Genomic DNA, 26,217 nt, shown 5'->3' on the forward strand with positions numbered 1-26,217 from the left:
CTGTTCTTAGTTCCATAGTATCAAACTATTATTTAGAAACTTGATTAACAATTATTGCAGCTATTTAACATAATCAAAGATTCTGGTTCATTCCATAGTATAAATATGCGTTTGAATCCCATGTAGAAAATAATATTGGTGGTGTAAAGGTTTAAAATTATTTAAGTATGATTATTTACACACATTGAAAAACCTTCAGTAGTCTAATGTATTTGACTGTGGTGAAACAAGCTAAAAGAATTAGGAATCTTTTTTTAGAGAAATTTATAATTTGAAAACAAGAAGGCTATTTTAACCTTGATATAAGATCTTGATGTGGGCTACCATTGCATTTAGTAGCTTATAAGGCTCACTGGCATACAACAACTACAGTAGTGGTTGGAATACAATTGATGTAAGTAGTTTGTTATAACAACAGTTTTTATAATATGAAGTTTGTGAATGCTAACTTAGAAAAGGTATTCACTCCATAACAGCTGTTATACAAGTGTTCATTGTCTGTTTCCTAGTAGGACAGAGGTTAGTGTTTGAATTTATAATGCTAAAATCAGGGCTTTGATTCCCCTTGGTGGACACAGCAGATAGCCTGATGCTGCTTTGCTATATAACAGAACAAACACATTCTGTCTAATGTGTACAGAATATTATCCACCATCCATTCACCATATTGTCTGGTTGAAATTATTTATGAATGAAATCATTAGATCATTAATGCATATAATAAACCTTTGAAGTCCAAAGTACATGTAGTTTTATATTAATTAATGCATTCAGAGGATTTTATGTTTCTAGCTTGTTATATTACATTCTCAAAGTATATTTGCAATTTTTCTTCATTTTGTTTCACACAACTATTTAAAAGTTATTATATTTTATCAGAATATGTCACTTTTATGACTGAACCTTTTTATATTTATTATTCAGGTAAAATAATAACATTTGGTCAATCTACAATCTCTTAAAGGTGAAAAAAAATTATATCTGAGGTAGCTCATATCCTTATGTTTTCATTATCAGCTTTGAGGGTTATTTTTAGGAGTCACAAGACAATGGAAAAATTCCATACATATAAAAAATTTGCTAATGTGTTCATGTGCTATGTAGCAGCAGTAGTAGATTTATCAAGTGGAAGCTGACATATGCTCTCCACAGAGAGCCATTGTATGGGTTTTCTCTGCACAAAACCACAGCTGGCCACTGTACAATGTTTTATCTGATTAGACAGGACTTAGTGTACAAACAGTGCTGGTATGTATTTTTTTTTCTGGTTATAATCAGTTATGTTTTTTGAGTAGTTTTGATACATGCTTTATTACATAGTGGGGTTTAACTACATTGATTTGGTGATTATGTTGTGAATTTCATTTCCTGAAGAAGGTAATTATAACCTTTAGATGTTGATGATCTTCCTTATCTGGTAAAACATAACTGGAGTAATCATGTTGTATATTTTGTTATTCAGTGAGGTATGAGTTTAGTGCATCATGTAGTCATAGAATTTGATTTTGGACCTTTTGAGATGTAAATGCAGTGTTTTGTTATCATGAAAATTGTAGTCAAAAATAGTAATATCAAGACGTTTTCAAACATTTGTTAACTTTTCATAAGTCTATACAATCACTGTCTTCAGAAATTTTTACTCATAAAAAATCTAAAGGAACTCAACACTGACAGTTTTTATGCCCCTGTAAAAGTGTTTTATGTGCATAACATCAAGGTCATAAAAGCAAGAATTTGTTTATCCTTTTTAATACTACTAAAATACTAGGGTATAAACATTTGATAATTTTTTAGATTTTATAATGTCATTAAAACTTTTAATTACTTTTCCATTATCTACAATTTTTACCCTCTTGTAAGTTACAAAAAAACAATGTGCTCATTACCTTTGAAGGATTTTCAAAATGACAGGGTTTATAATTTTGTTGTTTTCTGACAATAATTATATTTGCTCAGGCTGCAAGCTAAGAAGTGATGTACTAAATTAATTTTAGTTCTCCTATATTGGGTTTATGAAGAACACTTGATTATGAGTTCTAATAAAAATTGCTAGGTTTATCAGCAGCTTTATTTAAAACCTCCAGATACCTACCTTGTAGCTTAATAATGGAAAATGTCACTACCACAGCAGCTTCTTGGATATAAAATATGGCAATTGTCAGTCAGGTCTTCAAAGAAATCTATGCAGTCTTGATAACATTCTGTAAGCCCTGACATAATGTGATTGGGATTAACTTGTTGCCACTTGCTGGTAATATCAGCAGCAGGTTACCAAAGAGATGTATTGTTCTTAGTATACATATACAGTAAATGCCATTGAAATAATGGACTTTGTGTAATTTCAGATTACTGTACCTATTTGAGCAGCTGTTTTATACAGGGTGAAATTCTAATGCAGGGTTAAGAATGTAAAAGAACAGACCAACATTTACTATTATGTAGTATATATAGCTGCAAATCTACAATATGACTTAAATGAGTCTTACATATTATAAATGATCGAATCTGATTGTAAGCACTTGCCTGTAATGGCAAATTCATTGCTTCTGACTTTAACCCTCTGTTTTTAGAAATATTTCTTGAGATGTCTCTGAACCAAATAGTTTAGAAATAGAAGATATTTTATTTTACCTAAAACATTGGATGAATTTTATTTCTTAAAAAAGTTATAGAAATTGCTATTTAAGAGATGTTTTCTTGTAGGAAAGACAAATAGAAAGTTCACTAACATAAGTTTCAGTACTAAATGATGAAGAGAAAAAACAAACAAACATGGAAATCAGTAACATATTGTAATGATGTAAGGAAAACACCAGGTAAAAAAAATGAAGTAAAGAAAAAACAAAATATAGGAGTTTGAGAGTGTTTACAATAGGATAACTTATTGTTTAATTTTAAAAGTATAATAAAGAGAACAGACTACTAAAATTCATTATTGTACTGATAAATTGGAATAGCTGATGCAGCTCACTTACCATTTCAAACAATACAATGTTCCTCTTCTACAAGATGGTTGGTGTTTAACCTTCCAGTCCTCTTTACTTCAAGATTGATATCTGTAATGCTAAATATTTAGCTCTTCAAAGTAGTGCATCTTTCTTCTTGATCATTTAGTAAAAGTGTGAACAAAGAAAGTAGGCTCATATCAAGAATTTCAACTTACATTCTTTGTCCAGTGAATAAGGTCACCTCATTACCTTTGTTCACTGACAGCAATGGTCATCAGACATTTTCAGTCATTATCATACTTGGTCAACCAGGAATATTTTAGTTGTTACCCAGTTAACCTGGATTCTATATACAATACTAAAACATACCTAGGAGTGTAAGAGAACAGAGGATAAAAGAACTAAAATAAGGTGAAGTTAATAAATTTCTGGACCTCATATTGCATTTAAGACATTGTAAAATCAAGTAAGTAAGATTGAGGCATAATTGTTAGTGTTCCTAAGGTCTTCTAGACAATATATGTTAGTTAATCATAAGGAAAACAAGATTTTAGGTTGCATGCAGGGAAATGCTGAGTAAAGAAGAGTAAGAAGTGATCTTATGAAAGGTTATAAGATTATTGGAAGGGGAGTCACCTTCCATAAAAACGTCAGGTGACTTTCCTTCTGGGGTTTTCTCTTTTCTCTCTTTTGCACCACTACAACACGATTGAGACTCACTGGACCTATTTCTCACTAAAACTTGTCTAATAAGATTTGTTTCTGCCTGCATTTTAAAATGTTTCAGAAGTAAGACATGGCATTGTCATTGAAAAGGTTTATGCTGCAGTTTGCTACAGCTTTGTCAGGGTGAAATTTTTCCACAAAACTTTGCAACTCTCCCTATTTTCCACACTTTCCTTGATTAATGAACTAGGAACACCCTCCCTTCCCTCCTCCTCATCTGAAGACACTTCCTCAGTGTTGCCTTCTGTTGCTGCTCCTTCTGAAGGTCTTGGAGTTCTTCCATGGTGAGCTCAGTGTTGTGGTCTTCCACCAACTCCTACACATCATCACCACTCACATTCAAGCCCATACACTTGCCTAGTGAGACAATATCCTCGACAATAGGCTCAGACTCAAAGTCTTCAAAATCTCTATCTGCTACTGAATCTGGTTGCAATTTCTTCCAGGTTGAGTTCATGGTCCTCAAAGACACTTCCTTCCAGGCTTTGTCTATGATCCTCAAGCAATGGAGATTTTTAAAGTGATTTTTCCAGAACTCTCTGAGGGTTAACTCTGTGTCATACTTTACTATTAGCCCTCCACATGACATTTAATTTTCTTTTCAGAAAATTATTTTTTAAAAAAAACAACTGGGTTCTCAGAATGGTAAACAAGCAAAGGCTTAAGTTTTAAGACCCCACTTGCATTATTACATGACAATAGAGTTAGCCTGTCCTTCATTGGCTTGTGCCCTAGCAGTGACTTCTCCTCCTTGGTGACGTAGGTTGTCTTTGGCATTTTCTTACAAAAAGGCCTGTCTCATCACAGTTGAACACTTGTTCGGGAATAAAACCCTCAGCTTCTACATAGTCCTTAAATTCCCTGACAAATTTATCAGCAGCATCTTTGTTAGAATGAGCACCCTCCCCATGTCTCACAAAGCTATGTATGTCACTTCTCTTCCAATATTTTTCAAAACACTCCTACTAGCCTTAAAGACATCACTTGGATCAGCACTCGTTCCAGAAGTATTTTTCAGGAGGTCAGCATAAAACTGCTTTGCTTTCTCACAAATGATGGTCTCAAAAATGCTATCACCAGTTAACTGTTTTTTGTTTGCCCAAATCAACAACACTTTTTACACCTCTTCCATTGTTTGTGATCTTTGTTTCGTAAGCACTGTCACTCCTTTTGCAACATCACCTCCTTTATTTTTCAGCATGGTGCAGACCACAGACTTTGCCATTCCAAACTGTGCAGCAAGGTCAGACAAGCGAACACCACTCTCGTACTTCGTTACAAGATCTTTTTTCTCCTTTATTGTGGCTCTTACAACGTTTCTTTTTGGTTTGCCGCTTTCATTATCCTTCTTTGACTTCATGATGACTTATTTAATCAGAATATTTAGAAAAAAAAACGAAAACGTTCACAACAGATTTTAGTGGGGGTGTGGACTGAGCGACATGTGTGAGCAAAATGTTTTGGGCAAACTTGGCATGGGCCGAAAATGGTCGAAGGGTCGTTCAGCTCATCAGTCGGGCTATTTCAGGGGTTCAGGCTAAACAACTTTGTTCGGGAACCGAGTTTATGTTCGACAACCAAGACATTTTTCTCAAACAATATGTTTGAAAACCAAATAGTTCAGGAATGGAGTCATTCAAGAAGATACCACTGTATTTGACTTCATTTTATATGCCATTATTCCATATTTTAAGTAAGTTATGGATTCCACGTGAACAAAATTCCTTGAATTTGGATTCTAAAAACAATCTTAAGTCAGTTTTGAGTTCCTCGTTTTTACAAACCTTTCTTCATCTTAGTAATGCTGTGAGGATCTTAAAACATGATAATCAGATGGAGCAGTATCTAGTGAATAGGATCGATGAGGCACAACTTCCCATTTTAAGGCCTGAAGTTTTTCTAGGGTCATTTATGAAGTGTGTAGGATTCAAAACACAATCTTAAGTCGTGAAAAAACATTAGTCTTCTATATTGATTAATGCAGTTCTTTTCCTTACCAGTGCTTGGTGTTAGCACTCCAACTGATGACAATATCTTTCAGCTGTGATTTGGATCAAAAATTTTGTGATAAACTGCACTTCCCAGATCTCACCAAACACAAGGCAAAACTTTTTTTTTTGGATATCAGCCATTCTTCGGTGTTGGTACAGGTGTGTAACAGAGATTCAACAATTGTCTCTTACGTTGAGTATGCTCATAACAAAAAAAAAAAAAAAAAAACACTTCTCGTTGCCACTAACAATTCTTTCCAGAATTGGTTCATGAGCATTTCTTGTTGTCAAAGATTAACAAATAGTGACTCTCTCAACATGTTAATTATCCGAAACCTAGTGTCCAAGTTTTGAAACTTTTCCAATTTCGTAGATGTAGGTAATGATTGTTACATGGAGCTGTTGAGCCATTTCTCACATAGTCAACTTTGGATTGCTTCAAATATTAAAATATTGACATTGGGAAAAAGCATAAATTTGCAAGTTCTTTTCCTCAAACCGAATGACAACTTTTTGCAAAAAACGTTATTTACTTTCCTACCTAATATTCCCTGTGATAATTCTCAGTATCATTAAAGTTTTGTGCTCTGGTAGTCATCACTATGGTCACAATTTTCGTGTTTGCAGCATCCCTAATGTGTTTCTTTAAATATTTGTTATACACGCACACTCGTATATAATTGATTTGAAAAATTGATATTTCACATTCTGTATTTTATTCCATACAACAACTTTATTTCTTTATTTTAATTTTACTGCACTTCTTATTCTCACCCCTCAGTGTGGACTCCTGTACGTGGTGAAGGGAACTCCCAGGGAAGGTTCTGTTCTTTCAGATTACCTCTTCTGGGATCTAAACATCCACCCACGTGTTTACCGTGTGTGGTGAACCGTGAAGGGGAGGAGAGGATCCTGTTGGTTGGGGTCCAACCATAACACACCATTTTGACCTTGAATTCCTATAGACAGGCAGCCTTGGGGTGGCCCCCCTTGGATCAATCAGCTGGTCCACTTGGGCTATGGTCAACCAGGTACCAGTGTTGAAAGTTCTTAACAGGTGTTGTGGACTTTGTGTCTGATGCAGGTGTTTGGGTGTAGTGCTCACAAAACCCTGTCGTTGCTGCAGTGTCTTTGCTTGACATTGTAGTGCGTCTCCTTATAGGGCTCTATGGTGGGTGGGATCAGTGGGCACCAAATGTTTCTTTTCTCTTATGGATCCTCCAAACAAACATTTAAATAAAATAGTGAAAAAACAGTCAATAGGAAAACAATCACGTCTTGAAGATTCTGATCAGCAATGTTCAACATCTGTACCACCAGTTGTACCTCATTTTATTATCCTACATTCTCTTTCAGAGAAACCTTGAGGGCAAATGTCCTCCTTTTTTTTATTCAGAAGGGACTGTAGGGACTTGCTAGCTCTCCAAAGTCAGAAAAGAAGCTTTGATCTGGAGACATATCAGTGGAAACATCCAACAGTTATTGTTGAGAGGGATTTGAAGAACATCCCAGAGTCAGAGATTTTAGCTGGGTTCTCTACTCGAGTTTCTGCAGTGAGGCGTATCTCCACTCACAAAGATGGAGTTACAATACCGAACAATATCCTCATTCTGACATTTACATAACCACCTGCACCTGTCACCATCAAGGCAGGTTATCTAAATTGCAGGGAATGGCCGTACATTCCAAACCCTCTCCGATGTTTCCAGTGTCAGAGGTTCAGTCACTTAAAGACGTCACATCATAGTTGCCTGACATATGCTACTCTACACACCCTTCAAGGCGTTGCCATCCGTGTTTCCTTGGGTCGTACTATCACTGTTTGTAAATGGCATCCAGTGTAAAGATGTCGTTTAAATTGATATATTTACATTTTTTACTCTTCATTTTTAAACTAGAATATGTAAATATAACAATATGAACCAGTATTGGGCAAGAATGCCCTATGAAACAGGTATTCATTTTTTTCTGGGCTGCCATAACAAGTAGAGACGTGCATGTCATTTGTAAAATTTTTATGCTTTACTAAAATAAATGATGTCAAAAAATGTAACTTATACAAGCTTGGATGCTATTGGTGAGCTTTTCAGAAATTTTTGATGAAAAATGTGGATGTAGGAGAACATATTTTAATTGATGAAGCATTAGTTCTATGGAAAGGATGACTAGGCTTTCGCCAATTCATAAAAACTAAATGTACAAGGCATCAAATTATTTGTCATGTGCAACAGTGAAAACAATTGGTGTGAATACAGCTTAAGGGCGTACTACAGAGAATACCCAACAATCAATATTCTTTACTTGATGTTGAAGGAGTAAATAAGCTTACATCTAGTGAAAAAATAAATAACTGTCCATTTATTAGAATCTGTTCTTGAACAAGGGTGTCATGTAACTGTAGTCAACTGGTATACAAGTACTTGATTGGCACATTTTTGAAAACTCAAAATATAATGAGGATGACTACTATTCACACTAATAGAGAAATCCCAAAGAGCTCGCTAATGAGCATCTGGAGAGTCATGACACAGCTTTTGTTCGTAATGACAACGCTCTGATAGTAAAATGGGAAGACAGAAGAGCAGTATATGTGATAACCACAAAATATTCAGCTAATTTTGTTGAAAAGGATAAAACTTACTTTGGGGACCAGACAATTTTACAAAAAAACTATGCTATATAGAAAAGTTTAATGAAAACATGGGAGCAGTTGATAAAGCAGAACAGTTGCTGAAGCTTTATGAGCCAAGTCATAAACCCCACGCATGGTTTAAGAAGCTAGACCTACACTTGCTGACATGTATGCTGCTAAATAGTTTTCATGTTTACAAAAATACTGCAAAAAAATATTTACTTTCAAGAGGTATGTCGTAATGGTCACACAGCAACTGGTGGAAATGCATAATTCAGATGGAATTGCCACTAAAAAGAAATTTGTTGCTAGCAATCCTCATGCAGGTTGCAAGCAATAGCCTGGAAAAAAACTGTCCATGCTTTAGTTTCTATTCCACCCTTGCCTGGTGGTTGAAATATGCATCCAAAAAAGTGATGCAGAGTGTGATATCCAAAATGGAAGGAAACAAGAAAGTGTTGTAATGAATGCTCTGAAAAACCAGGTCAATGCAGTACAGACACTTTGAAATATGGCATAATAAATAGGATTCTTCCATTTACGTAAGTATTACAATTCAATAAAGTTATATACTAATATACTCGCATATTTTTCAAGAACATATTATATAAGTAATACACTCATAAAAACAAAGTGTATAAAATTAATTATTTTATTGGTAGGTGGGTAAAAATCATTTTATGCTACATGTGGCAATTTTCACAATTTGTACAGAAAGGGTTATTAACAAATTGTTAGAGTACAACAAGGACCCAAATTATGAATATATTTTCTATAGCATATTCAATAAATGCAAAGAGTTAGATTGCAATATGAATTTCAAATTTAATTTCTTGTATCTCATGTCCATTTCACTGCTGGCACAAAGATTTAAGGTTGTTGTTTTGAATTAAGCACAAAACTACTCAATGAGCTATCTGTGCTCTGCCCACCATGGGTATCGAAACATGGTTTTTAGCGTTGTAAGTCCACAGACATACCGCTGAGCCACTGGGGGGCAAGATTTAAGGGAAGGTGGAACATCAGCATGATGGCTGATTATTGCTGAAAATTGAAATAAAATAGCCAGAAGCAACATATAAAAGACCACATCCCATAGTTTTGAGACTAAAAGATGTACACTTCACTAAAAAAATCAGGAAGAATGAGAATGCATATTCATTGTAAATAATATTCATTTTTTTCTGTCAAATAAGTTTTACAAATCAGGAAGAAGAAAAAACCCTTACTTAGATCAAATTATTATTTTGTTTATGATAATGGATAAAAATACAAACAAACTAAAAAAAAGAATATTATTTTTAAAACCAGTGGAGCTGAATTATGGGAAATTGAATATTAAATCCAAAACAACTTTAATTATTACCATTTTTTATAATATCAAACATCCAACTGAGAAAACTAATGTTATATTTGTTTGTTTACTGCTAAGTACAAATCTGCAGGACAAACTATTTGTAATATGGGTAGTTACTGCTTCATAAGTTGTCGTCTTTTTTATTTTACTTCAAGCTTGTTCAGTTTTCACATTTCAAACATCTGGAGTTTGATTCATACTTCCACCAAACTTGTTGGCCCTGTCTCTGTTATGGCAATTTCTCAGTGCTACTGTTTTTGAACTGCTGATCAGAGAGAAGGCAACTGTTTGTTAGCACCCACCACCATTTGATTTTATTTCTAGAACAATGTACTAATTAATTAATTGATTAAAATACCACTAACTGCTCAGCTATAGTGGTCAGTTTGAATATATTAGTTTACTTAGAAAGGTTGGCAGTGATTTCTTTTGCTAATTATATTTATATTCACTAACTTAAAACATACGTCAGCAGCAGAAAGTATACAAGACTTTACAAATCTACCTATTAGAAATTTTATCATTTTATCTGCCAAAAACCAGACATAGGCCTGTCGATTGATACAAAACTAGAAGTGGTTACAGAACAGTTGGAAATGACTTACAGAATCACCTTTTAGCCAGAATTATGAGTTAACAAACAACTTTTTGAACCATTTACATTTGGACTCAGTCAGTTTTTGTTTTAACACCTAAATATTATACAAAAGTCTCCTATTCCAAATTTGTATGGTCCTTTCAAGACAGGATTATTATCAAGACTTCTATGTACCACAAACTTTAATAAAAAAAGTAAAACCATCCTCTCTCTTATAGCTGGGCTATTTATTAATGAGTTAGTACTAGCATGACAAAGCTATAGTTCTATTCAGTTATCTCATATTTTGTAAACATTCTGGACTATATTAAGTCCATAAGAACCAATATTCAAAAGCCTTGTACTTTTCTGAATTTGACAAAGAAAAAAAATCCCACTTTACATTTGGGTCACACCTCTTGATTTATATCATTTTGGTGATACTGTGCCTCACTGACTATACTATAACTGAAATGATGTTTATTTATACAATGGCTGATTAACATAGAAATATCCTCTGAATTTGTAAACACATTAGTAAGATTAGATACCAATAAACACAGAATGGAAGTAGCTAGATACTACATATCTATTATTTTTTTTGATAACACAGGTGGAAGGGGGGGAGGGATAAGATGAGGATCATACCACTGGTAAGTGAAATACCAACCACAACCTAGTCTCTTGAGAATAATATTAAAAAAAATCATAAAATTGGACAAATTTAAAAAGCATGACAAAATACACCTTGACATGAGTACTGCAAAATGAGAAGTGATAATTTGGCAAAATTCAATAGGAGTGTCACATGTGTCTAGAGTGTGTGTCACACTACTTTTTGTTTGCTAGAGGGATGTTGCATGATGATTTACAGGGGAGATGCATTTGAATCAGTTGATTATAAGGTATGTAAATGCTCAAGACGTGTTGCATATGAAAAAAACATTTGAGAGGGTATAATGTACCATACTGGAAGGCAATTTTTTTTCCCTTACTTTTTAAGAACTTTTCAGAATAAGGGCTTCTGGCTTGAAATTTATTAACTTTCTAAACTTTTATGAACTCTTTATACATATGTGATCAGGTGGAATTAGTGTGACTCGAGTTTATTTACCCATTTTTTTCAAAAAAATTATATGATTCTGAAATTTAGTTGGTAATTTGCAAACTTTTGGCTAATGAGATTTGTTCAACCTCAAACTTTCTTTATTATCTAGCTAGTGGTACAATAAAATTTGTTTCAGTGATCATCTGGGTTAGGGGTTCTTTTGATAATCAAAATCCCTGTTCTGCAGATGATAGCATTGTTCCAATTGGTTTAGGGTGTAGTTTCTGAGTCTGTTGTTGTCCTAATTGTTTAGTCACGAAATTTCTATACTTCACTGATGAAAAGTGAAAAAACTGCCTTCCTTATGTTAATGTTGTTTTTGGCACTATATCATTTAATAATTTCATTACATGAAATGAAAGGCCTATGATATGTTCCTCCACCTACAAGTCTTATAATACGACAGCACTGTATTATTAAATAGTGTGGAACTGTGAACTTCAATATATAAATCTGTTAAACATATCATTAACACTTATATCTGTAGCAACACATCACTCCATTAGCGTATGTAATTCATCAAGTATGATTAACCTTCAGTACCCATGAACATATCATCTACTTAATAAATTGTGCCAAAATAATAAAGATTAAAATATGCCTGAATGAAAAATTAATCTACTCTAGGAATAAATATATACAATTTTCTTCCTTTCTTACTATTTCTATACATACCTGAAGCTGTAATGATATTCCAGGATGGGAGTGGCCTATGCGAGAGATTAGCTGAGAAAATGTTGTATAAAATAGATATGGAGGAAGCTTTTCCACAAAATTTGTAATGACCTGAAAAATTATTAAAACTGTGAATAAAATACAATCCATAGAAACTGGTATACTAGAAATTAAATCTTAAGGTATGGTTACTGTCTTACCTGTAATTCTACATAATAATAAAATAATAATACTTTTTGTTACCAAACAGAAAACAACAATGAATTGTAAGAACAGAAGAGATTTTATTTACTTTGGTTGTCATAACGTTTAACATCCTTTCCCAATGTTCCAGATTCTGAGGAGGTTTCTTACTCTTCTGGTGCTCTACAACTTGTGTGCCTAAGTCGAACGAAAGTGACAGCATCCTCGACATGGAGTGAAAAAGATGTCTGCATCCATACTGTAGAGAGCACCCATAGCACTGAACCATGTGGACAATAACTTCACTGAAATATTGACATCAAATAAATATACCATTGTAATAACATTCTTATCTCTTTACTTTCCACAAAAAAGAAGATGAGGGGGTTTACTAGAGATAAAAGATAGTATTTATTCGCCAAAATATTTTTTGTAATGAGTCTCAAACTTAAAAGTTGAAACAAAAACAAACTGAGTTTATAAAAAGTTTTACAAAGGATAAAATTGTGGAAACCATGTTAGTTTTCAACTCTTTCCATATACATCTCATTTGCAACCACCATGGTAACCACTATATTAGTCATACTATAACTTCTGATAATGTAAGAATATCTTCATGCTGTTTTGCAGAGTATCAGTAAATATTACCACTATTTTGTATCTAACAGAATGACTTTTAATTAAGTATTTCTACTGAAAACTTCATCATGAACACATGAAGTCAAAATGCTGACTTCCAAGAGTGAAAAGTAATTTCAATCTTAAGATGAAAAATACTTTTATTTATCTGAAAATTGCAAATCTTCATCTGTACAATTCTAAAACCTTTTAAATTAGTATCAAATGCTTACCAACCTGAAGACACCATAAATAACTAGACAATAAATCTACATCATACTTTTCCTTATAGAATGATTGCATATTGTTACATAACAATACAATTTGTTTATCGTAAATAGCTTAAAGCTATTTTGAAACAAGCCTAATGAATAATCTTGCCATATAAGTAGTAAGTCACTTGGCAAACATGCAACTGACATTAGTGTATAAAATTACCTACCCCATGAGCATACCTTCTGAAGAATTGTTATTATTTACTAGGAAACAAAACTGTTTTCCAACAAAACCCAAAACTGGAAAGAAAAGGCATGTTAATAAACAACAGAAGTCATCAAAGCAAATGTACTTTCACTAAACTGAGATAATGGTCCCAGTAACATTAGACATATTCAGCTAAGTTTATTCACCACTCACACACTTGACATAGTTTATATAAACTTGTCACTGGTGTAATTTTTCTCGACATTAATCCCTTATTTTCCTTGTCTTCTACTTATATATAAAACCCTGTATTGCTTAATTACATATCACAGCCAAAGAAAACAGTCAAAACATGTACATGATTATAAAACTGCGCAGTGACTTTCCAAACACCCTGTACTTAAAATAAACATTTGAAGTTTCCTATTAACATATTACAGTAATTTTAGAATGAACAAAGCATAATTTAAATTTAACATTATTCATCTATTTACATTTATTATCTTTTATTGAGCTTTCAGCTGTGTCTGAATAACAGTAATGCCACAAAAGTTGCAATCACGTGACACATGAGCAGCTAATGTTAGCATATCCAACAGTGGTCTTTAAAAAGTACAACTGTCTTAGTTTTTTACAAATAGTGCACCTAGTGTTTTGTAAAATATAATCACATTTCAGTTACATTATGTATGTATGTATATTATTACTATTTTCAAATTAATTTTAAATTTCAGTCATTATTCATAAAACAGAAAACTATGTGAACAAATATAGAAAATAATTATCTTTGCTACCTACAAATGTTAAGGTTTATACTTGCTTGGCATAAACTGTAAACATTGTTAAATTTAACACGAGAAAATATAAAACAAAATAATCTTTTTAAATTTTATATATGCATTTTGAAATGACAAAAAATATATAAATTATTATGTAAATCCCATAGAATTTCACTGCAATGTATCAAGGCTACCAACTAAGCAGCATTTGGGTCTAAAAAATACATCCAATCTCCATTTTGTCTATATTTAAAAAGGTGGTTCTTTACTACTTAAGCCTTGCAAAGGCTGAGAAAAGAATGTGAAGGAGAAGTCTGAGCTTTTGATTTGCTATGTATACCTCATGAAGTGCAGTGGGTTATGTGTAAAAATATGGTTTCAAAAATGGAAAAGGAGACAGAGCAATTATGGTGGATTCATTGAACAGAATGATATCTCAGGACACAGAAAATATAAGAGGTTCTTATTTTATATTCCAGCTTGCAATATTAATAATTTGAGTTTGTAACTCATAAGAAACTAGAGATGTTGTATTGTGAGCTTTATAAAATGTAATATGACCAAACACATCACATGACAAAAAAAACTGATATTTAGCAATCTTATTTTGATATTTATTTTCAAATTAAGAAATTAAATAATGTATAGTTTTATGCCAAATTTACTGACATGAATTTATAAAATAGTAGTTCAATAATATTTTGAATATAACTCTACAAACATGATAACATGCCCTCTGCCTCCAATCCATAGGAAAATTTGCCTCGATGTGGTTAATCACTACAAAAATTATGCTTTGCCTGAGTAGTAACAATATTATAATAAGTAATTTACATCAGTTCCATATTCCTTGAAGGGATAGTAAATTAATTAGAGAGGAGACTTAGGGAGTAGACATCACAATTTTCATACTGTATAAAATTAAGAACTCAAACTGACATAATATTACATGTTTTAACATTTGATTTATTAACTTTATTTGTGACCATCTTTATTTGAAGATGTTGATACTACTATCATGATATTCTGTAAAAGGGTTGCAAAGTGCAGAAAAGGGTGCTTGTATAGAAAATGTTAAACATAAAAAATATAAAGACAAATTAGATTTAAAGGAAAAAATAGTAAAATTTATCAGAAGATGTTAATTCAACAGTGTTTGTAAAATGCAACATAACCCTGAAATTGTCAAGCAAAGTCATTCAGCATAGATGTATATGATATAATGATGAATTTGTTCGATGAAGAAAAAATTCTGAGTGTGAAAAACATATACTTATACTGTGTAAGAAATTTAGCAATAAAATATTTTGTGAAATAAACAACCTAGGCACACACACCTTTTCTTTTCTGATTTCTCTAATGTAGTCATAACTCGGTCATAATACTTGGCTAAATGGAAGTGACCTTCTTCCCATTCAGGCTGAATGGCAACCACATCTCGGTACATTAGAATAAGGGCATTACTCTCCAAGACAGCCGATTCTTCACTATATTTGGCAAGCATTAATGTTGCCTAATAAAGATAACAAAAGTGGTATTACAATAAATGAACTTAGTTATCTTAAATTATTTCATATGCTCTATATTATTCATGTGGTCCTAAGCAAAATTTATACAGAGATGGAACTACCACAGTATTCAGATTTGAATTTATTCAAAACACCCAATCTACATTATGATTTTATATCTACACACTAATAACCCAGATGGAAGGAGAAGATACCAATAGTTTAGGGTGATGGAATAATATTTTACATTATTTGATCAGACTGAAGCTTCAAATTTTACAGTTGAATAAACTATTAAAACTCTGGAGGATTTAACAGTGTAACAAAGGCAGTATATATTTAACAAAAATATTAGATATTTTGAAATGAGAATGGAAAACTTCAGCTTTCTTAAATCATAACTTACCATTAGAAAAGTTAAAAAATGAAGCACTTATTATGTATTTTTGCTTTTGTTAAAATACCCAAAAAAGAAATACCATTGTTAACTCTCTCAACATGGGCTTGGTTGACTTGACTGACCACAAGACCTCTTTGCACTCATTTCTACTCTTTTTATATTTAATACTTCTAATTTTCAATACAGTGTATCTGTCCTCACAAAATTTGGCATACTTTCAGTTAACATTCCAAGTCATTCACATACAAAAATCATATCTTTAGTGAAGAATTAAAAAAAAATACAATGGAGATTTTTTCACGAATTTATTGAGCATTTACTTTGAATAGTCCACAGGCAAAGTAATTTTCATATTAAAATAAAAAAAAATACTTTTTGTCACCTCAAGAATCTCAAATTTCCTTTGTGTAGTCCCTATAATCTCCTAAGTAATACATTTCAAACAATTTTTGTTCCAGTAAAAAGTTTATAGTTCATGTTATTTTCTTTACCCTATCTCAAAATGAAATCAGTCAATTTTAGATACCTTGTAAGCACCAGAAAAAAACAACCAAAAAAGTACCATCTTTTCTTTCTAGAATGACTTAAATTGTAAGATAAACCTACATTCTTTTATCCCAAGTAGTTTTAAGCTCATAGCAGAATAAACCTACTTATAACTAAACCACTAACCCACCATAATGAGATGTTAATCACCTGGGAAAAATGCAGCTCACGTTACATTAATGAATTACATTACTTGTGAGTTGCTTGCTCATGAAAAAAATATTACTTAATTTGTCTGAACTAAACTACACTAAAAGGATCCTTTTAGTTTAGTTTAGGCAAAATAAGTAATAATAATATTTTTCATGAGCAAGCAACTCACGAGTAAATTTAATTTATTAATGTAACGTGAGCTGCATTTTTCCCAGGTGATTAACATCTTATAATGGTGGGATAATGGTTTAATTATAAGTAGATTTATTCTGCTATGAGCTTAAAACTTTTGGGATAAAAGAATGTAGGTTTATCTTACAATTTGAAGTCATTCTGGAAAGAAAAGATGGGTGCTTTTTTGTTGTTTTTTCTGGTGCTTACGAGATAGCTAATATTGACTGATTCCATTTTGAGATAGGGTAAAGAAAATAACATGAACTATAAACTGTAAACATATGGAACCAGTGTGAGTTTAAAGGGCAGAGAGATGACCTGCAGCACCAAACCCTTGTGCACAAAACATAGATAGTAGCAGGATGACTTCACCATGGAAATGTGTAGATAGGCATTAGCAACATTAAACATGGTCAACAACATTCCCAACAAAAAAACACCAATATAGAATGAGGAATGACTCCACCGTGAACTGTGGAAGATTTAGGAATTGATTTAAATGAAAAGACTGATGACAATATGGGCACAACAAATATACAGAAATAAACCTTAGTAAGAACTGAAACAACTCTCTCAATCACTCCAATGACCAACACATCTCTGATAACCATGGATGGAATGAAGGTAAAACATTTGAGGACTTGCAGGAAATGAAATACTATAAGATGATGAAAAAATGGTAGTGGATATGAGAAATGAATGATCAATTCTGATGCAAGGGCCTGTAGTACCCATGGATCTGTGGTAAAGGTTTTCTACATGTACAAAAATTAATGTAGATGAGTCCCCACAGGACACAAAGGAATACAGTAGTCATTTACACTGCTGGCAATACTCCAATCAATTGAACATGGAACCCTGTAGATAAGGGCATAAAATATTGTAAGTAATGATGAAACAAGGGGTTGTTGTTAGGGTCAGGACAACATTGGAACTAGACCTCCTGTAAGAGCTGAGGAAAGTCAAGCAACCAACAACTAAGACGAATGCAGATGGGTGACATAAGCCCTTGAATATGAAGGGTCTGGAATGCCTGCAAAATCAAGAGTTTGAGAAAAAGGACTCATATAACACACGGAGGTTGTCAGTAAGTAGACAAATGCCCTCTAATATGTTTCAATGAAATACCAGCCAAGAAATTCAGGAAAGTGTTGAAGTCGACAACTGAAATGAGGAGAAAAAAAAAGTGTCCATACAGTAAATATTACAGTGTTAGTTAAGGTCAAACAAATCCTACAAAACTGTGATATATTCAGATTAAGCATAAACTTCTTTATGGAACTTCACATTTTCAGGAGCTGATCTATTCTCTGAGAGTCTAAACGTGTATCTACCTCATGATAATGAGTTAAACATGCTGTTCTGACAAACATGGCAGACAAGACATAGCTGTCCCTTTACAAAACTGAGCAATAAACATCTCTTATATGAGCCTCAGTATCAGGGAATGGAGGGAGGACTAAGTACTCACCAAACTGAGCAGTAAACATCTCTATATGAGCCTCAGTATTAGGGAATGGAGGGAGGACTAAGTACTCACCTTCAGACCTTTCCACCCCCAAGGAAAACCCACCAAGTAATGACAAAAAACATGACACACTGAATGAACTAAGTAAAGAAAAGAAGTTGGTAAAGGTGATCAAAATTAGCCTCATTAGAAGCAAACAGATGAAAGGAAGGCACAAGAAAAAGCAAATCTAAATTATCTCCAGAATGTCCAGGATCACCTAAAAGTTCAGCATCACAGTCCCCTGGAGACCACCACATCAAACCTATGTTTCCACCTTACTACAGATAAGGTCATGGACAGCCTCAACTAAGAGCGACTCCTTTCCCAATTTGGGAGCAATGTTATATATCAGAGGTGAGATAGGAGAGGCCTAATTTGTTTCCATGCTGGATACATTAATTCATGAATTCAAGCTGTAAACGTACATACCAAACAATTTTTTTTTTTACTTCACGAAAGTCAAATATATAACCTGAAAAATGCATAAAATATCTTCAACAACTGTACTACATGCACCTGTTAAGAAATGCTTATATACAGTTTTAAAACAGAGGTCACATTGATGTAGGTGAAAAGTGTAATGAGATAGATTTAAAGGTGAAATAAAACACTGGAGCAAGGGAGAAAAAAAATCAGACCTATACTTAGATGGACAAAGGAAAAAAAACCATAGCAGCTGAATAATAACTGTAAGGTAAGAAGATATAAATATATTTTGGAAATTTTATTTTTGATGTAATGCAACTCACATTTGAACTAATTGTTTCTTTTTTAAGAGGTATAAGATACTAATACTGCACTGATGTGGTTCTAATTTGAGATAACAATCATATGCATAAATAAAATTTATTTATTTACTATTAGTTCAAAAAATGCAAGTTGACAGAAAACTGTTATAACTAAACACTAAAATTTGCCAGTAAAGTGCCAAAATAAATAGACTGCTGTAACATTTTTGTTAATTACAAATTCATCATTATAATCTTCACAAAAACTCAGATTCAAAGTAAATATTACAGTTTAGAAATACCAAATGTTATGGTGTTTGATGAGAGAACATTTTTTACTGCCTCAAATATAAAAATTTTTCACTTCCAAGGTTAAATTCTTAATGCTTTTAAGTTCCAGAATCTTGTACTTCCAAATGTATACATTTAGAACATACAATGTTCATAATTTAACAGTTTCAAAGTTTAAAAAAAGTGACATTTATAAATTAATAATTTTCAAATTTACTACATTATAACATAATAGTTCAAAAATTTTAAATCACAGCAAAATCCTGGAGCTTCCAATTTCACAATTTTGGCATTTCAAAAATATTAAAAAAGAGGTACTTTAAATAATTTCATCAAAAGTTTTACAAACTAAGAACAGTATCTGCTTTAATAATTACAAAAAATATTACCACTGAGATTTATATTTACTTTATTCCAGTGCCACTTAGACTTTTCCACAAATGTCTCAGGTATGTTTAATACTGAAGCTTCTAGCAGACAACTATAAGCCCTCTGTTGATGACCACTTCTAAAAAACACAGGTTGAAAATACTATTCTGAAAATTAATGGACATGATTCATTGTACAGTTAATGGGTTCTAATCATAATGTATGCAATATAATAGTGCAATTAATTATTACACAATTAATATAATTATGCAATTAATTATTACACAGATACTTCTTAGTTTTTAATAACAATTAAATCTAATGATATAATTTAATTACAACTCATTCTTAAATAAATTCTTCACTTAGTGTATGGTACTAATTCTACAGTTATCAGATGAATTACTATCAAATATAATATTTATTCTAATGATTCAAATCTAGTACCAGTTCTGGACTTTAGCAGTGAACTTGAACACAAGCTATTAATATGCACAAGATTAGTTGATGAACACATGAAAGCTTCAAGCATGTCAAGAACTTGAAGTGGCTATAAAAATACACTAGTTAAAACAAAGAGCATTTATTATCATAAAAAAAACAAACCTAGATACAGCACTTACAGATTCCTGTGCTAACAAACTTCCAAAACAAGCACTGAGAAACTAATGTCCCCATAAATTAAATCAATTATAGAAAGCATGGTGTCCTGAGACTCGTTGTTGAATGTTTATGCAAAGCTACACAAGAGCCATCTGCACTAGCCTTCTCTAATTTTGAGTGATGAATTATATAGAAAGCAATTAGCCAATACCATCCACCACTAACCTTTGTCAGACTGAATAGTGGGACAGACTGTCACAATATATAATGTTCCCACAGCTGAGAGGGCAAACATGTTCAGTAATGAGGTTCAATCCTGTAATCTGTAGATTACGAGCTGAAAAGCCTAATTATCAAGTTTCAGATGTAATTTCTACATGACAGTTGCATGAAAGAGCCTTCTGTAATGGAGACTGTGCTGTCAGAATATTGTCAAGATGTACAATCGTTAGACAGAGCACAACTATTTGGCAACATGAGCTGCAGCACTCCAACAAAATCATTGACTCATTCTCTGTGTTTGAATATTTTCAATAGGGGTATACAAGTTTAGATTGATTGATATCCTAGGTAGATTATGTATGATATCAGTAGTAACCAGATGTATACATTTATTCGTATTACCTTTTGTTATATGGGGTTCAAGTCCTATTATTTTAGCATTACTCTAAGAAGAAAACTATATGTCAGAGATTTCTCTAAAAACACATATACAGGATATGTACACAATATTAAGTCAGAAAAGCATTTAGAAGCCAAAAACAACTGTAATTAATTTGCATCAAATCACCTAACAGAGAGAGATCATATACAGCATCTTCTGTGGATTCCAATATGCTGTAGAAACATCAAGACTAAAAACACTAGAATTCAGAAATATAAGAGATACACAGTAACTGGTAAAAGTAATCTATTATAAAAGCCCACCATGCCACAGAATAATTCCACCTTAAAGTTCAGAAAACTGCTAGTGGGGTAATTGTCAAATTATCAATACAATATCATTTTCATATTCAAACCCAGTTCTGCACAAGAACCATATCAATCCACACACACAAAATGTTATCCTCATCACCTCTTATGCCAGACTTACAGTCCCCTGAAACATGTATGTTGTATTTATTCACTTATGTACAGAAAATGTGAGATAGAAGAACATAATCAAATATCTATCAGATCAACTGAAACAAGCTTTAGTTTCACTACATCCATCAGTAGGCCTCCATATTTCTGTAAAGTTTGAGGTCTGTACCCTCACGATTTTGGACATTTTGCTACTCTGGTATCAAGCTAATCCCTAAAAATTAAGCTACTTCAAAAATAATCTATTCTAGACAAAGTTCAATGGTTCTGAGTAATGGCACACATTTAAATCTCCATTATCATACTGTTGACAAAAAGAGAAATAAAAGCAATGCCAGATGGTAAACAAAATTATTTTTGAAACAGTATGATTTGGTTTGTAATGTCCTCTTTTGTTTGATCATTCCTGTATAAAACTTATGGACCTTATCTATGAAGATAGAATCATTTTAAATATGAAGTTTTCTTTCAAACTTATAACTGGGTTACAAATAATACATGTCTTTTAACTTGACATAATTTTAGGCTAAAGTGACAATGCATAATTAAAATATATATGTAAAAACGGCTGGTATGGGCAGAGAAAAACTCTATGTAGCAGGTTTTTCTCACCATCATGGATCATAAATTATTTCTTTAACATTTTACTATGTGACACTAACAACAGAATCAAAAAGTCAGATTTTGATGAGAAATACTCCCCCAACTTAACTCAGTAAACTGGATTACGAATTTGTTTTTTTTAAACTGCATTTAGTTTAAATTTTCATCAGAAGCTTACAACCAAGGTGTGCTACTTGTATAAATTGTGAGACTAATATATAACTTTACTGTGATTATAAATTAAAATATTTTAATAAACATTAATGATTCTGTTAATGTGAACAAAGTGTTAGAAGAAAATGATACCCCATAAACACATTATATAATATTCTCTCTGTGAGAATGTACATAAAAGCTCAATAATGTCTTACAAAGAATTAGAAATGAGTAATAACTTCTACATGCATGCACTGACAGGTTTAGGAACTTTTCAATGTGATATCTTCAGTATTAGTGGTGCAGGAAGGAGAGAAATAGGTGGAGTGCTTGACTAGACACGCAAAATGTACAACGAGGAATTTAAAGTATAAGAAGCTGCTAAAAGTGTTTCCCCCTGCTGTCAAAGTCAGCTAAGTCTGTAAAGATTTAGGGCATGTCCTCACCAGAAAATTGATATAATAATTTACAGTTGCTATGCATGTAAAATATGTAAAAGTGGGGATGTTACAACACCTCCAAGTCTGATGCCTCTGAAATACTCCATACACATTTCAGAGAAATGTATGTTACTATATGATATTAATGAAAGAATAGATCAGATTAATAATTGACTGAAAAGTTAAAGGAACAGTACAGATGAGGTGATTACAAGAATTTATTTGCAGTGTAATAAAACCTACTTTCTGGCATGTTTTGCACTTTGTAACCAGCAAGTTACGATTTCGTAATCAATCTTTTTGGTCTGCTCAGGAATGTGGTTCTTGGCTATTGTAAGGAGAACCCGGTACAGATTAAGAAGAGGTTCCTGATAATGAAGTGAGGACTGTAAAACAAAGAAGTAAAAAAAAAAACACTCATGAATACAAAATATTATTTCTAATTCAAGATCTCCTCTACTAGGTACTGTTTAAAGGGAAGTTAAATACAATTAACAAACATTTATAATCATAAAATATAATTCATCTAAATTTTAGCCTTTAAAATAAAGAATTAAGTAAAAATAGACAAATATTATATGAAAACCAATGAAACAGTTGTTATAATTAAAATGGTATATCTTTAAGTTTGGGTCATGGTATTTCAGTAAATTTCATTTCTATATTACTTTTAATTATTTCTAGAGAGACAAACAGAACTATAAGTGCCTGTTCAAGGTTAGATTAATAAAATTTTAATCTTTGTTTTAATGAAGACTTTGATTATTAGTATACTAATTATTTTAAAACGTTTGTGTATATGATCATTAAATGATTCTTTATTATTTATATTGTATAATCTGCTTTAAACAATTTATGTTTTTAAACTCAGAAATGTGTTCTCGTACCTAAAAAATGTACAATATCAAAGATATAAATGTTGAAGTTCTTATCATTAGAGTAGTTGCTCCCGATATATAATGAGACACTTTTTTTAAAAACAAGAATGATAAGTGCTTTCTATTTTTCTCTTCACATCTCATTTGGTATCTTTAAAGCTTTAAAGAAATAATCAGTAATGTATACAAACTATAAGTTAAATTATCAATATCATTAGATAAAAAAATCATTCCTAGCTTTTGAGACTGCAGTTTTTATATATTCTATTTGCAATAAAAGTAAAACCTGAAACACATACTTGAACCAATTTTCTTCTTCCTCTCCACTCTTCTAAGAGTGGAGTTCAATCTACTGACTGAGGAGTAGCTTCCTTGAAATGAAGGGCAGAGACCTGTAAAAACTTAGACTGCTTTCTCCATATCTGTCAACATGTGTAGTCTGGAAGAAAAAACAAACACATACTCCCTAAAATCTTAACAAACTACATTTCAGTGTCTGACGAATACAGAAAAACTAGTATATATATATAAAAAAAGTAAACAAAAGAAAAACACAACTGAGATAGAGAATCATGTTAAATATCTTTCTAAACCATTTAAACATTTTTTAGCATGAAAAAGAAAACACAGCTGAAAGCAGCATAATAAAAAAACATACTTCTAATTCACTGTTACTAAGATAAAAGAATAATATCTGATGATATGATGATACCCCCAAATATAATGTAACATTTCCATGCAACTAGACATGGAAACAATTACATGGATGGCTGGTTGATTTGGTGTTCTAGCAACCAGGCTATGTGCACCAAACATCTGGTTAAAAGTTAAAAGTAAAGTAAAATTATTAAAATTCATTAAAGGAAATTAAAATAAAACAAAACAAAGTTACATTTTTGAATTAAAAACACAAATAGCATTAAATCCAACTTTTACATCTAGTCTACAGCAGTAAGAAGAAAACTACAGTAATACAAGTTGTGAAGGACTTTTTATAGCATAATTATAATTATCATAACTTGCCAGAATGACCAACAGGTAGTTAAAAAGTAGCATTAGTCACCTGAAGTTGGCCTTTCCATTCCTGGTTTCAAGTTATTGGATGTTATGGCCATTTTCTAATTTTAGATCGAACTAGATGTACTTTGATTCTTAAAAGTGAATCACATCAAAAAATGTCTAATATATAAAGTAAAAAAAAAAAAAACAAACTTAAATAGCATTAAAAGATTAATAGACTTTAAACAACTAAAACATTTCAAAGGTGGACAATGTCACCATCGCCAATAACAATATCTAACAAATAAACCTTGGGACAAAACATGTTTAAAATGGTGCCATAATTAAGTCGTAATGACACCGAAACAGTAAAATGTGGCTTAATGTAACAGACAATACATTGGTGCATCAGTCCCAGATAAAAGAAAACGATGAATTAAAAAACTGTGACCAATGTGTAGTCTAGTTAGGACAATTTCCTCTTTCCATTTCTGGTCCTTAAGAAAGCAAGATAGCCAAAGTCCAATAGCACGTTTTATTTAGAAAAGCTTGTTTTCACGTTGCTCACTCCAAGTCGACTGCTAACTGGCATGAAGCTGAGCCTTGAATACAGGACCATAGTCCACGTATGGAACAGAAACAGCAGTGATAGAGCCAGAGCAGACAGATTTATCTGCAGTGTCACCAAGCTCGTTCCTGCAAATACCAATGTGGCCCAGTATCTAGAAACACTGAACAGAAGTAGATGTTAAAGAGAAATTGGCCAGTCGATTTTGAATATCAGTAAGAACTAAGATAAAACAATTCAAGGATCAGTAGAGAACTAAGCGAGTCAGTATAAATAGTACAATTTGAGTACTGCTTAGCTTCTGTGTGATACAGGACAAGAGAAATGACATACAGTTCAGCAGTGAACACAGAAACTGTAGAGAGGATTTTGTGCACAACCACCAAACCATGGCTGAGCCCACAGAGTCACCTGATTTTGAACCATCTGTATAAATAGGAATGGAAGGGTGGTTTGAAAGATGTTCTGCAAATAACATACAGTATTTCCAATCAGGAGTGTCTGCTTTTCTCAGATGACTTAAAGAAAGGTTACATCTTGGGACTGTAATAAGCCATGATAGGATGAGCTGACCAGTGGATACAGCAAATGTTATCCAAGGATAGACCCAATTCATCCAACTGTACTTGGATACAAAGGCCAAAAGGAGCAATGGCTGATTGTCTATTTTGCAAAAGCATGGCCCACTGAGGAAGGAAAACATAATCCCAGGTGGAATGTTATGGTAAGGACTGAAGTTTTGAAGCATACAGTAAAGACAGTTGCAAAGAAGGTTCATGAGATTCTACGTATAAGCTATGAACAGGGAAGTGCTGAAAGCCCTGGTGCAGAGCTGAAGTCCCTGATGATGATCTTGAAGGCCAAGGTGCTGGCAGAGCCATAGACCAGTGATCCATACTCTAGTTTTGATCAAGTAATAGCCTGATATATCTTTAGCAAAGAACATTGATCCACTTCCCAAGATGTGAAAGAGTGGACATGGAGGATGTTCAGTGCTCTTGTACATTTGACCTGTAGCTGCTTGATGTGTGTTATGAAGCTCAGCTTACAGTCAAAGATAAGCCCAAAGAACTTTGTTTCAGGGACCACAGTTAGCACAACTTCACCAATATTGAGTTCAGGATCAGGGTGAATACCCCATTGGTGGCAAAAGTGCATACAAACAGTTTTAGAAAGAGAGAATTAAAACTG

General features: G+C 32.6%; 1 protein-coding gene and 1 long non-coding RNA gene across 10 annotated transcripts in view; one reads left to right on the plus strand and one right to left on the minus strand.

The window, feature by feature from the left end:
- The first annotated feature begins 1,125 nt into the window (after window positions 1–1,125).
- Window positions 1,126–12,862, plus strand: LOC143249026 (uncharacterized). The gene is made up of 2 exons (XR_013027374.1): window positions 1,126–1,248; window positions 12,349–12,862. It is a non-coding gene; the product is annotated as an uncharacterized LOC143249026 (long non-coding RNA).
- Window positions 1,399–26,217, minus strand: part of LOC143249025 (serine/threonine-protein kinase atr-like) — a 37,364-nt gene continuing 12,545 nt past the window's right edge. Inside the window, exons 2-9 of one of the 9 annotated variants that reach the window (XR_013027372.1) lie at window positions 23,759–23,898; window positions 22,825–22,967; window positions 19,736–19,835; window positions 15,355–15,530; window positions 12,307–12,502; window positions 12,015–12,125; window positions 2,976–3,056; window positions 1,399–2,590 (exon numbers count right to left, since the gene is read on the minus strand). Coding sequence is in view for 5 of the 9 variants with exons in the window: in XM_076498218.1 (XP_076354333.1) it covers window positions 9,829–9,924; window positions 12,015–12,125; window positions 12,307–12,502; window positions 15,355–15,521 (570 nt within the window). In the remaining 4 variants the exon portion in view is untranslated. Of the gene's footprint in view, window positions 2,591–2,975; window positions 3,065–8,964; window positions 9,925–12,014; window positions 12,126–12,306; window positions 12,503–15,354; window positions 15,531–19,735; window positions 19,836–22,824; window positions 22,968–23,758; window positions 23,899–26,217 lie in introns of those variants that run through there. The other 8 variants (XR_013027370.1, XR_013027373.1, XR_013027371.1 and 5 more) reach the window with 8 other exon arrangements.

This window comes from Tachypleus tridentatus, chromosome 4, assembly GCF_004210375.1.
Source record: "Tachypleus tridentatus isolate NWPU-2018 chromosome 4, ASM421037v1, whole genome shotgun sequence".
NCBI classification, from domain to species: Eukaryota; Metazoa; Arthropoda; class Merostomata; order Xiphosura; family Limulidae; genus Tachypleus; species Tachypleus tridentatus.